The sequence below is a fragment of the Malus sylvestris genome, chromosome 13, assembly GCF_916048215.2.
Source record: "Malus sylvestris chromosome 13, drMalSylv7.2, whole genome shotgun sequence".
Lineage (NCBI taxonomy): Eukaryota > Viridiplantae > Streptophyta > Magnoliopsida > Rosales > Rosaceae > Malus > Malus sylvestris.
This window is the reverse complement of record NC_062272.1, coordinates 15,721,890-15,736,047: the sequence shown is the minus strand read 5'-3', so window position 1 is coordinate 15,736,047 and position 14,158 is coordinate 15,721,890. Positions and strand designations below refer to the sequence as shown.

Here is a 14,158-nt window from a genome sequence, read left to right as displayed (position 1 = left end):
AAGGAGAAATACTATGTTAAATAGTTGACATATTATGCTACTAATATCATAATTAAATATCGTTGAGTAGGAAGAATTACCGACTCAATATGCATACAGTTCCAACAATATTATATGCAAGTATGGGAATAATTGTTTCACGTTGAAAAGTAATTATGAAATCTCGCAAGACTTATAAGGACTAGGTTTATTCTCCGTATTATTGCTAATTAGGTTTGGGATTGAGACCTCGTCTGCTTTTCATCATATACTAGATATTTTTTGTAGGATATATGATGTTGTTTGTAATTGACCTAATCAAACAATAGTAATTTATAAGTTAACAACATAATGTAATAGTAATTTATAATTTAACAACATAACGTATTAGATTGTCAGAGAGTATAAAAAGACACGGGTAATGTTTCCTAACCTACGTTCTTCTGAAAAACATTGGTGAGAAAAGTTGATAATTATAGGTGGAATAAGGAGGCACATAGCATCAATTTTTAAGCTCCTTTTGACTTCTTTCATTCGAAACTGGGCAAGCGTCTAACTTAGTAATCACCACTACTTCTAGAGGAGATCGAAGCTTGCTATTTGCATAAAGAAACAAAGTACAACACAATTTAAAATTAAGGGAGGACAAATGAATAATTAATTATTGAAAAGCGATTAAGGGGTTTGATTAAGGACTTGGACACGTGAAGAATGTCGGCGACAATGTGGGTATCTAAATGCAATTACCAAGTGTGAAGAAAAAAATTCTCCGCCGTAACAACAACGGACTTGGATATTGTATGATATTTATGGACGCCAAGTATCAAGGCTTCATGGGACTAAGTGTTTTGTGTAAATATGTGCATATTTATGTTCTTTATTTGCTCACAACATTGTTCTGGAAATTGTGGTGTAAATCAGCATATGTAGTATCTTTGTTTGCTTACATTTCTCATAGTGATTAATTAACCAAAACAAATATATATTCTTGTTAAACAATATGACATGTTATGTTGTTTGGTTATATATGCATGATTGTTTGATTTTGAGTTATAGTCTCTCTTCTTTTATGTATGGCGAAAACAACTACTAATCAACCTGTAAGTCGTAATCAGTTTTATTGATTTAGGCCAAATCCGATCGATATTGTCTGCCACCTTCGATCTATCACCCTGATGCTAGAACTCTTCAAAAGCTTCTTCTCTGCTTCTGTCTGATCGATCCCCACGTCCAAATTCATATCCAACACTCTAATTTTGACCCATAAATATCACAACACACACACACACATTACTGGTTTTTGGTTGATTATCTCTAATTCTTAGCATGGTACGAAAGCAAGCTATCAACGTGATTACTCTAATTCTTACCATGCACTTTTACTTTACTCGATATCAATTATCCATGTGTAAATGCAGTTGAAAAGTACGTATCCCACCCAACAGGATCCTTTTGTTGAGGATTTTGGAGATCCGTGAATCGTATTTGCTCATCTTACATCGTGCGATCAGTTTTTGTCAAGTACTGTTTGTGTTTAATTTTAAATAATTTCTGATCGTATGATGTACGATGAACATACAAAATTGATGGATCCTCAAGATCCTCACAAAGAAGATCCGGGTTTGTATCCCACGTAAGAAATGTAAACCCTCCATCTATTGTCGTGTTGATGTTGGAGTCACGTCCTTAGGTAGGATCTGGTATTGCTTTTTACCCACTTACAGTAAATCAGCAACAAACATACTACGATCGATTTTGGTTAAGAAAAGGGAGAGCAACTCAATGTTTCATCAATATGTAAAACTGTGTGTAAGTAACATACAGGCATAGGACTCGCATATACCCTCTGATCTAAATTGTTGTGTTCATGTACATATCCCGCAGTATCCGATTACGAGTTGAAAATTTTCTTCTGTCATCAAACCCTATACCACAAGAGATTTTTCAATGTGATCGGAACACAGGATGATACACTACGTGTTATTATACAAATTGTGAGATATATGTGTTAAAAAGTTAATAACTTTTAAAAAAAAAAACTTCCCAGCACTTATATATAAGCATGTGGTGTACCACCCGTATTTCAATCATAATAAAAAATTTCTCCTAAACCACCCCATCCCACGTTGCTCTAAAAAAGGGAAAGGAATCCTCTCCGGATCCTTTCAACCAAATCCACCAAATCAGGGGATCCAGACTATTAAAATTTGATCCAACGGCTAAAGTTATTATACTTTTAAAGAATGCCTCTGTTTGTAGTCATTAGATCAAATTTTAAAGCTCGGATCATTTGATTTGATAGATTTGGTGGAAGAGATCTAGAGAGATTCCCTTTCTCTAAAAAAGTATCATCATTACAAACCCTCGATTATTAATTTACCAGAACAAAAGTTTCTTCGTGCAATAATTACATCCAGTACCACTGCATGCAACCTTTTTACTCCATACAAAGTCACTGTGCCAATCATCACTTTCAGTGTTAGTGCATATGAATCATGCATGCATATATGGTCCTAATTCTCTACCATAAGAATAAGTGCTATGACACAAGGGATGAAGTCTTCTGTGTAGAATTATCAGAGAGATGGGTCATACAACTCACTTCTAACAATATCGATATTATCCCCAACTTGATAATTATCATCTGCACAATCCGTCAGGTGTGTGGTTTTATCACAAAAAGTCTCGGTGTTAGTTAGATCGGGGCTAGAATATTTAAACTATTACTTATCTTTTACTACGACTGATGTAGGATTCAACATTTTGATCCTCCATATTATTTGTTGCATCAAATTATCTACCTGTTTTTTTTCCATCATGTGATGAAGCTAACGTATAACAAGAAAAACTAGACATAATTATATACAATCAGTAAGGGTAAATTACATAGTAGCCCCTCAGGTTTGAGCTCTATTGCAATCTCATACAACATCTTTAAAACATTTCACTTTCATACCTCAAGTACTATTTTATTTCAATTTCATACAACCGTTAGATTTTCCATCCATGGATATGTTAAATGCTGACCTGGCTGCCACATATATGACACGTGGCTACCAAATGTCTGCCACGTGGCAAATAAAATAATTTTTTAATTTTTTTTTTAAAAACCTGAAATTGGAAGGAAAAAAAAAGGTCCGAACCCAGAAGAAGAAGAAAGAGAAAGAGAAGAAGAAGAAGAAAGAGGAGGGAGGAGAAAGAAGAAGAAGAAGAAAAAATAAAAAAATAAAAAAAAGGGGTCCGAACCCAGAAGAAGGAGGAAGAAGAAGAAAGAGGAGGAGGAGGAGGAGGAAGAAGAAAAAAAAAAAAAAAAAAAAAAGGGACCGAACCCAGAAAAAGGAGGAAGAAGAAGAAGAGAAGAAGAAAGAGGAGGAGGAGGGAGAAGAAGAAGAAGAAGAAGAAAAAAAAAAAAAGGTCCGAACCCAGAAGAAGAAGAAAAAGAAAGAGAAGAAGAAGAAGAAAGAGAAAGAGAAGAAGAAGAAAGAGAAAAAAAAAAGGACTGAACCCAGAAGAAGAAGGAGGAAGAAGAAGAAGAGAAGAAGAAAGAGGAGGAGGAGGGAGAAGAAGAAGAAGAAGAAGAAGAAGAAGAAAAAAAAAAAAAAAAAAGGTCCGAACCCAGAAGAAGAAGAAAGAGAAAGAGAAGAAGAAGAAGAAGAAGAAGAAGAAGAAGAAGAAGAAAGAAAAAAAAAAGAAAAAGAAAGGGACCGAACCCAGAAGAAGGAGGAAGAAGAAGAAGAGAAGAAGAAAGAGGAGGAGGAGGGAGAAGAAGAAGAAGAAGAAGAAGAAGAAGAAGAAGAAAAAAAAAAAAAAAAAAGTCCGAACCCAGAAGAAGAAGAAAGAGAGAGAAGAAGAAGAAAGAGAAAAAAAAAAAAAAAGTGACAAATATGTTTTTTTTTAAAAAAAAATTAAAAAATTATTTTATTTGCCACGTGGCAGACATTTGGCAGCCACGTGTCATATATGTGGCAGCCACGTCAGCATTTAACAGATCCATGGATGGAAAATCTAACGGTTGTATGAAATTGAAATAAAATAGTACTTGAGGTATGAAAGTGAAATGTTTTAAAGATATTGTATGAGATTGCAATAGAGCTCAAACCTGAGGGGCTACTATGTAATTTACCCAATCAGTAATATAACATAAAATATTTGTACAAAGATGTTCATGTGCATTTAAGAAAAGATGAGGATTCTCTTCCCTCATAATCTATCTCCTCTTCCATCATCTTCTACTTGAACGGTTACGGTTAAGTCACGTCAACATCTTATATTGATTTTTTTGAAGACAATAAGGAAAAAAAAAAGAAAGTGGAGAGGGAAGGGAAGGAAAGGGGGATAGGAGGGGAAATAATCATACTCCTTTATGAAAACCAATTTCACTTTGTTTATTCGGCTCTCAGTTTAAATCCTCCCTCTTTCCAAGAATGAATCTTATTAGTTGGTCGTTACTTTGCATACTAAGACACATGATGTGAGTGATATTTTTTTAAAAGGAAATAAAATATAAAAAATAGGAACAAAGGAACAAAAATTTTGAATTATATAACGGAAGGGTAAAATGCTAAAATGCTAACATTTGTCTCTCATGCACACTACGTACGCAAAAAGTTGTCAGTCATTGTTACTGTTGAACTGTTAAAATCACCCCATTTCCATTAACGAATCTTACCGGTTGATTGACATTGTACATACTAGAAAACGTGAGGTGAGTGATTTTTTCGTTTAAATAGGAAATAAAACAGTTAAATTAGAAATTAAAAAAAAACCAACAACAATTTTGAATTCAACGTAAATAGAAGGGTAAAGTACTAATCTTTGTCCTCTCACGCATGCCAATTACACAAAAGTGAAAGTCAACCATTGTTACCGTTGGTTGTTTACACTAAACATGTTATTATTACTGCTGGTTCAGCTGTGGATTCCGTATATATAACTATGTAACTGATGGAAGCAAAACTCTTAATCTTAACATTAAAATTTATAATGACATATACTTACTACATTGTCTAACATAAATGAGCGACCATCAAGCAACATGTCAGTGTCCAAATCACACAATAATGAGAGAGATATCATCCTGAAATATATGGGGGAGTGCCATTAAAACTGGCTCGTAAACAGTCAACTCTTTGAGCCTTAGCCAACAAGTAGGCAGCCATACTTTTCTGATAAAGAGACACAGGGACAAACAGAGAAAGGTCGAGATCAGGGTAAAATTGGAAAAGTAATAAAAGCAATTAAAAGGTAATTGGTGGGCGATGGGCTTGGGCCTGGACCAGCCGACGTTTTCCGTTACGAATCACTTTCGGACCCATCATTGCAAAAACTCAAATAAATATTTACAATAGCATTGACCAAAAGCCAAGCAGTTGACGCAGATGGAACTTTGCTTTAATTCAAAGAAGCCCCCCATATAGTGACGGCGTTATGAGCTGTCGTTTTGCTATATAACGTCCTCTCTGCCTCCCTTCCCTTTATTCAACGTTATAACCCTCTCAGTTTTCAAGTTTCAACATCTTTTCCCTCTCATTATCTCATATTTCTCTCTCTCTCCCCCTCCTGAGTGAACATTTTAATGGTTGCGTACATTTGAAGACTGGTATAAACGTCTGAGTATTTTGGTGGAATTTAGTTGGTTTTTTTATTTCATCACTGGTCCGAAATCTCGAAATGGGGAAGAAAGATCACCACCCGAGAGATGAACAGAGCAAGGGAAATGCGAGAGTGGAAGCAGTTCTTCAGCTTCTGAGAAAACAAGCCCCACTCACAGTTAAACAGGTTTGGATTCTCACGTCAACTTTCAGATCTCCATTTTTAACTTCATGGGTTTTCTTAAAATTTCAATCTTAATTGGTTTTCTTATTTTTCACACTTTAATTTAAATGTGTTTTGTCTGTTTTAATAATTTTTTATGGAATATAGGTCTCATTTTTTTCTGTTTTCGCAGGAGAAGTTTTGCAACACTGCTTGTGTGGAGAGGTTTTTGAAAGCAAAAGGAGATAGTGTTAAGAAGGCAGCCAAGCAACTTAGGGCTTGCCTTTCATGGAGACAGAACATTGGCACTGGTATGTAAAAACCCAGGTTTTCAATTTTCTTCTCTCTCTCTCTCTAGTTCTCTCTTTTTTCAAGTGCATATTGGTTTCTCTTTTTGTTTTGTGGTTAGCCAAAGAATCTTGCTTTTTCCACAACTTTGAATTAAACGTTAAAGTGTAAGCCCAACTCCCGCTAATGATTAATCTCACTTCTTTCCCTAATTTTTTTTTTAATTTATTTTTTCGAACCACAAAAAAGGAGAAAAAAAAAAGTTGAAATCTGTTTTGATTAATTTATTTTAATTTTTCATGTTTTTGAACACACAGAGAACTTGATAGCAGATGAGTTCTCAGCTGAGCTCGCTGAAGGTGTTGCCTACGTGTCTGGCCATGATGAAGAATCCAGGCCTGTTGTGGTAAATTACCATTTCACTCCTTTTTTTCTTTTCCGTTTTAATCTTTTGTTTTTGGTATTTTTAACCTCACCTTTTTGTTCTTATTTTTTCCCACAGATTTTCCGGATTAAACAAGATTACCAGAAGTTCCATTCGCAAAAACTGTGAGTAAACAAACTCCAGAAAGCCTTTTTAATTAACATTTCCTTATTTTTTTTGAAATTATTTATTCTTCATGCAACCTTTTTTTATTTCTGAAATTAATTTTCCATTTTTGTAAATTTAAGGTTCACTCGCTTGTTGGCATTCACGCTGGAGGTGGCGATTCAGTCCATGCCCAAAAACGTAGAGCAGTTCGTCCTCCTTTTCGACGCAAGTAAGCCCCCCCTACGCCCAATTCCCAAACTTACCCTTCATAAATCCAACGAACACACCCTAATCCCGAAGGTCAATTTAGTCATTCTACATAGAAACTGCATGATACGGTTGGAGCAGCGTAGTTAATGAGAGCTATGTCGGAGAAGCTGAGATATCATCAGAAATTGTCCGGAGTGCCCCTCAGGTGTCGCGGTCTAACCCTCTTTAGCGGTCCAGGAATGTAGGGGCATTGTAGGGAATTGGAGTCCTTCCGAGAATTCGTCAATTCCAATACAGCTAGCTTTTGAATATTTTTGATCCCGTGGCAGAAGTTCCCAGGATTCTACTTTTACGCCACCAGACACTAATCACTTTTTATTCTTTTAATCCCTAATTAAAATACATGATTTTGAATTCAATTGTTGATTAAATTAAAACTTAATGGGATAAATTTGCAGGTTTTTTCAGGTCGGCTTCTGCTTTTATGAACTTGCTGGTGGCCGGACTGAAAATTGTGGCGGAGTACTATCCAAGACGGCTCTCCAAAGCATTCGTAATTGACCCTCCTACAATGTTCTCATATCTTTGGAAGGTAAAAACATTAATTAAATTTTCAAAAATTAAATTGACCTAACCTATCTAAATTAAATTATGTAGCTCATTGGGTTGGTGGTAAAAAAGTCCAATGTTACTGTATTTGTTTTGACCACTTGTGCATTCTGTGTCGTGCTTTTGGGTACAAAACCAAAACCTACCTATAATTCTTATCCATTTCAAGTTCAGGTCACATCCTTGTGCTGGGTTTCCCAGAATTCAAAAAAAAACAGGTCAATATAGCTATCATGAGCACCTGATTGCTTGCTTGGGTTCAAATTATGCCACAATTATTGCTTGTTTGCTTTCACAGAATATAATATAGCCATCAACAGTTTAATACAGTCATCTTATTTTAATACATACGTACGTTAAGTGTCAATACATATTTAATTGTTAAATTTGATTTTGTCGACAATAAGTAGTTCAAAAAATTATTTTAACATTGCTATCAGATCAAACTTTAGGTAAAGCAATATCACCATAACATTTATGTACTTTAACGGGTGGCTTAAAGAACGGGATCTTCGACAGTCGTGTGGTTAGCTGTTATGTTGCATTTGGCTTCTAAATCATTTCTATGCCTTACCATTAATGTGTGTCATTGTTCAATTTTTGGAGTGACCAAGTTTGTATTTAACTTTTTACTAGTTAATTTATATGACAACAAGGTACAAGTTAAAAAAAGGTGAATGTCTTGAGTGTGACCCTTCTTGTTTAATTGGATTGTACTTTTGTAGGGTGTTCGACCGTTCGTTGAGCTATCAACGGCAACGATGATGGTATCATCTCTTGACTTTGAGGAGTCGTTGGATTTCAGTGACTTCTCAAATTATCCGCGAGCCTCGTCCCTCCGATTCGACCCCTCCTCAATCAAATCAACGGCCAAGGTCGGCTCTTGCTCATCCTCTCGTTTCTCCTTCACTGTCGCTCAGCATCAGTTCGACTCTCTCAAGCCTTGGTACCTCAGCCTCACAGACACGTCAGCATCCAAAGTAGGCCCCACCACACCCTCCCCGCTGGGACCCGCTTTCATCTCACCGCTAAACGCCCGGTCCTTCTCCTTCGCATCCCCCGCCGCCAGAACACCACGTGGAACAATCCACGGCTACGGCAACTCCGCTGCCATGAGAAAAAGCCTGTTCCCGTCGACCCCACTCCCCCAACGGTGCTCCGGCAGCGAGGCCAGCAGAACCCCTCACCACAACCAGCCGCCGCGGACCCCACGCCCCTCGTTCCTCCAATCGCCGGCCACGTTCTTCCGCAGGGAGAACCACGCCAGCAGGACGGAGAAGTCCCGGGAGTCCTTCGCGCCGTTCTTGAAGTTCTACAGGAGGCCGTACGACGAGATGATCTACAGGGCAAAGATGCGGCCCCCACTGGGCGGACTCATCTCCATCGTCTCTCCCCACATCAGACGCCGCCACGTGTCCGTATCACAACGGTTCTGAACCCAGAGAAAGGGAAGAGAAGTACATAGATTTTGTTAAATTAACAAGGAGTCTCCCTTGACGCGAGCAGTAATAATTGATTAATTATTTCGCGAAGGAAAGGAATTTTTTTCGAATCTCTTTCACCGAATTTATCTATCACTTAATCCGGATATTTGAAATTTGATCCAACAGTTAAAGTTATTATAACTTTTGAAGTGGTCCATTGTTTGTAGTTGTAGATCGAATTTCAAAAATCCGGATTGATTGATTGGGTAAATTTAGTGGAAGGGATCCGACGATGATCATTTCCTTTTGCAAAGTCCAACTCTCCTCGTGCATTAAAGTACTGAGACGACGACGTACTACGCAAGGTGTGAGAGATTGTGCACCACTGTCTAATTTTGAAATGTGTAGGGGTTCTAATTTTAATTTTCCACGAAGTCTAAGTTTTTAGGGTTTCGAAGGGCAACAAAGCTTTGGGAACAAGATAGCGTGGTCGACACGGTGAAAACTGCATTGGAACCCATATGCTGTAAAACAAGGAAGAAAAAAAAGAAGTCATCAAGTGATTAGGAACAAAAAAAAAACCTTTGTTTATTTCAATTCAAACTTTGATATATATAAATGTATTTATATATTTTATCTTTTGGTGTTGTGGAATCTTTTGGGTGTTGAATTTTGTTGTATTAATTTTGGAGTCTTGTTCTTGTATGATTTGGTACTTAATATTTATATGTTTTTTGTTTTTGTTTTTGGGGTCTCAAACTCTTTGTATTATATTTAACATGAGCAGAAATGGTAGGAATATGTGTCGGGTTTTGTTGTTTAAGAAGTCAAAGTGTGGTGGCTACATGCCTACATTTGTTTTTATTTTCATTTCAAGCAAAGTCGTATACTTTTTGATAATATCTGTATGCAAGTGGTGATGTGAGTGTGGAGGGAGTGAGTGGAGTTTTGGGAATGTAATTAGATTTTGCAAACAGGGTGATTAAGGAGCACCTTTTTAAACAGGGATTGCATTTTACAGTAGCAAAAACGGAGTAGATATAGGACAATCGTAGTGACCATGTATTCATTACATCGTGAATCTCTTATACATTTCACTATTGTCCCTTTTTTTTCTCTAGAATACGAGGGCCTTAAACGGTAAGTAAATAGCTCTTGCTTCTTACGAGGGTGCTATCGTCTTACTTTTGTTACAATAGAACAAGATACCTGCTAAAAGAGGCTCGTTCAGTTTTTCAACAAAGAGGTGAATCATGTAAAGATTTGTAACTTTAGAATCGTACGGTGGTAATTTATAAAATGTAGGGGCTAAGTATTTACCGTCTCCAAACTAAAGAGGTGCAAATTCTTATTAGTGTATTTTTCTAATTTTCTTGTGGTTTTGATTTATTGCATGTACATGCATATTTGGGTTGGGGGTGCGGTTTTGTCGAGTACCAATTGTCCTCAGGAGGTAACGCCTTTCGATTCCACAGGAGATGACGTTAGAGTGTGGGAGTCCATCTGTTTGGAACTTATATGGCTTTACTGCGACAGAATATAAACTATAGGAGCTAGTTTTGGTGAATTGTTTTCTGAAATTTTTTAGTAGCTGACATCTGGCAATCATCGTTTACGTGTTTGAACTTATTAAATGAAGACAAATTGGTACTGCTACTGTTGAAGGTTTGGAGTTTAATCTATGCAGTTTTTTGGAGTTTGATTGTGTCCCTTTCATTTACCTTTGTGAGTATTTTGGATGAACATGGACAGACTTGTCATATGCAGTACGTAACACTGACTTTCTTTAGGGCAATTTGAGTTTAAATATTAAGTGCTGCAGTTTTTCTTATTCAAACTATATCTACTCTTAATTAATCTAAACTCTATGAGGGAGAGTCGAAATTAGGTGCAATGAAGGAGAACATTGTTAAGCAACTTGGCTAAATCCAACAAATTGTAGTTTTTAGCGAAGATACGACCTAATCTAAAATGTTTGTGACTTAAACAAAACTAATCGGTAAAACCAAGTAGTTCTAGCGAAAAGAAAAACAATTATATCTGCTTTGTTTGAAAAGTACAAATGTTAGTACTTAATATGAACTTTGCCATGCAGAGTTGAGCGATTACACGATAGTTATTAAGATTGATGTGCTCTCTCTATCCACACGAGTTCGATCTCTCCTATATTAGTCAAAAGTAGGAACCCTTGATCTTAACTCAATCAACCTTTCAAATTTAAGAATATATCAACCATACTATTCTAATTTGTAGTTAATGGACTTTCCTATTACACTAATGCATCCAAACCAAACAAAAATTGCAAACTAAAGCCATTACATGTACAACTGGCAACTATTTTCTCAAATTTTTTATATTGAAATAGGTAAACGCGTCTTCAGACTTAGCATTGCAGTTTCTATTGTGCATTTATAAGGATTTAGACTGTGCATCGCAATTTGTACATCATTGTAGTTAAATTAGTCACATATTATATCGAATTTCAGTGTTGCTATTTACTACCTTATTTATTTTTCTCATTTTGACTTGAACATATATTGCATCAAGTTAACTGCTTATGGCTTAGAGTTCAGCTCGTAGATTGTGGGTGAAGTCCAAAACCTGAGACATATAAGCCATAAGCTTCACCACAGCTACAAAATGTCTAAAACCCTAAACCCTCCTAATAAATTACTCATTCTAAATCCTCAAACCTCTATTTCACATTCTAAACTAATATGGAAAATTCCTAAAACAACAAACACCAAAACCTAATAGCGTAAACATTAATACTAATTTAAAATCATCATGTTAGGGATCTTTTTTATCAAGCAGAACTTGAACTTTGAGAAGCTTAACTCCCTTGGTTTGTTTCCGACTCTAGGCTCTGAAATACCTAAAAAAAAAAGTGTGGCATAAGAGATATCACCAGTAGAAAAACATGTTTGCGCGACGGAGCAAATTTCGTAGCTCAAAGTATGTTTGCGCGACCCAAAACACAAAACGTCACGCAAAGGCCGTTTGCGCTACGTTTTGTGCATCACGCAAGATCTTGCCACCAAACAAAGATTACTTTACCGCTTTTTTGCCAACTTTGCACGACGTAGTTGTACCTACGTCACGCAAAGTCCCCCTTTTTTTTTTTGCCCATTTGCTTATGGGTACAAAATAAATTAAAATCTACTTAGTAAATACATATACCATTGAATTTGATGGGAAACGCATTGTACGAAATTAGTTTCAATGATCCAACCATCAAAAATCGCAAAGTCCTTTTTTTTTTTTTTCCTTTTGCTTTTCTTTTGGGGTTCTTGCATTGCCTTTTTCTTTTATGGTATCCCCTTTTGTAAATGTTTTAAATTGACGATCGAATTATTTTATTGTATTCATATAGGATTAAAGAGTGTGGCGGTAAAAAATCATCAAAATCGGAGTTAAAATAACCGTTAAATCATGATTTTTCGTTTATAGCCGTAAAAAAGATTTGTCTCGTTACTTGATCTCTACATGTTTGTTTTTTGCGATTTTTGGCGTATGTGATCTCGAAGCATATACAAACAAGTTTGACGGTTGGATCTTTGAAATTAGTTTCGTACAATGCGTATCCCATCAAAACGTTAGATTCACTAACACTTGGAGTTTATTTATACTTTCATTAAGTATAACATAAGATTTTATGGTATCCACTTGTGTAAATATTTTAAATTGATGATCGAATGAGTTTATTGCATTTATATAGGATCAAAGAGTGTAGCTGTAAAAAATCATCAAAATCAGAGTTAAAATAACCGTAAAATCGTGTTTTTTCGTTTTATAACCGTTGAAGCGTTTTATCCTGTTACTTGATCTCTGCATGTTTTTTTTAAAATATTTTTGGTGTATGTGATCTCGAAGCATGTACAAACAAGTTTGACGGTTAGATCGTTGAAACTAGTTTCATACAATGCGTATCTTATCAAAATATTAGATTCACTAACATTTGGAATTTTTTTATACTTTCATTAAGTATAACATAAGATTTTGTGGTATCCACTTGTGTAAATATTTTAAATTGACAATCAAATCAGTTCGTTGTATTCATATAGGGTCAAGAAGTGTAGCTGTAAAACATTATCAAAATCGGAGTTAATATAAATTGTGATTTTTCGTTTATAACCGTAAAAAAGTTTTGTCCTGTTACTTGATTTCTGAATGTTTGTTTTTTTTCGATTTTTGGCGTATGCGATCTCGAAGTATATACAAACAAGTTTGACGATTAGATCATTGAAACTAATTTTGTACAATGCGTTTCCCATTAAATTCAATGGTATATGTATTTACTAAGTAGATTTTAATTTATTTATTTTGTACTCGTAAGCAAAAGGGCAAAAAAAAAAAAAAAAAACAGGACTTTAACGTAGGTACAACTGTGTTCTTTTGCTTTTCTTTTGGTGTTCTTACATTACCTTTTTCTTTTGTGGTATCCACTTGTGTAAATATTTTAAATTGACGATCAAATTAGTTTGTTGTATTCATATAGGGTCAAGGAGGGTAACTGTAAAAAATCATCAAAATCGGAGTTCAAATAACCGTTAAATTATGATTTTTCGTTTATAACCGTCGAAAAAGTTTGTTCCGTTACTTGATATATGAATGTTTGTTTTTTGCAATTTTTGGCATATGCAATCTTGAAGTATATACAAACAAGTTTGACGGTTCGATCGTTAAAAACTAATTGCGTACAATGCGTTTCCCATCAAATTCAATGGTATATGTATGTACTAAGTAGATTTTAATTAATTTATTTTGTACCCATAAGCAAAAGGGCAAAAAAAAATAAAAATAAAAACAAAAAAGGATTTTGCGCGACGTAGGTGCAACTGCGTCACGCAAAGTTTTTTTTTTTTTTTTTTTTTGCCCTTTTGCTTTTCTTTTGGGGTTCTTGTATTGCCTTTTTCTTTTGTGGTATCCAATTGTGTAAATATTTTAAATTGACAATCGAATTAGTTCATTGTATTCATATAGGGTTAAAGAGTGTAGTTGTAAAAAATCATCAAAATCAGAGTTAAAACAACCGTTAAATCGTGATTTTTCATTTCTAGCCGTCGAAAAGGTTTGTCCCATTACTTGATATCTAAATGTTTTTTTTTTTTTGTGATTTTTGACGTATGTGATCTCGAAGTATATACAATCAAGTTTGACGGTTTGATTGTTGAAATTAGTTTCGTAGAATGTGTATCCTATCAAAACGATATATTTTAATAGAATCATACATTGTGACAAAGAAAAAAAAGTAATCATACATGATTAAAAACATTTGAAGAGTGGGAGATTAAAATTTGGAGGGCTGCCTAAATTTTGGCATGGCACCCAAAATCTCCTTCTCTTCATTTCTCTATTGCAA

General features: G+C 35.3%; 1 protein-coding gene across 1 annotated transcript; it reads left to right on the top strand.

Moving 5' to 3' along the window:
- Positions 1 to 5,445: 5,445 nt before the first annotated feature.
- On the top strand, positions 5,446 to 9,538 carry LOC126596582 (uncharacterized). The gene is made up of 7 exons (XM_050263209.1): positions 5,446 to 5,757; positions 5,927 to 6,044; positions 6,339 to 6,427; positions 6,524 to 6,570; positions 6,694 to 6,782; positions 7,222 to 7,355; positions 8,098 to 9,538. Exons 1-7 carry the CDS (start codon positions 5,650 to 5,652, stop codon positions 8,806 to 8,808), a joined length of 1,296 nt encoding a protein of 431 aa, XP_050119166.1. The 5' UTR covers positions 5,446 to 5,649; the 3' UTR covers positions 8,809 to 9,538.
- The last annotated feature ends 4,620 nt before the right edge of the window (positions 9,539 to 14,158 follow it).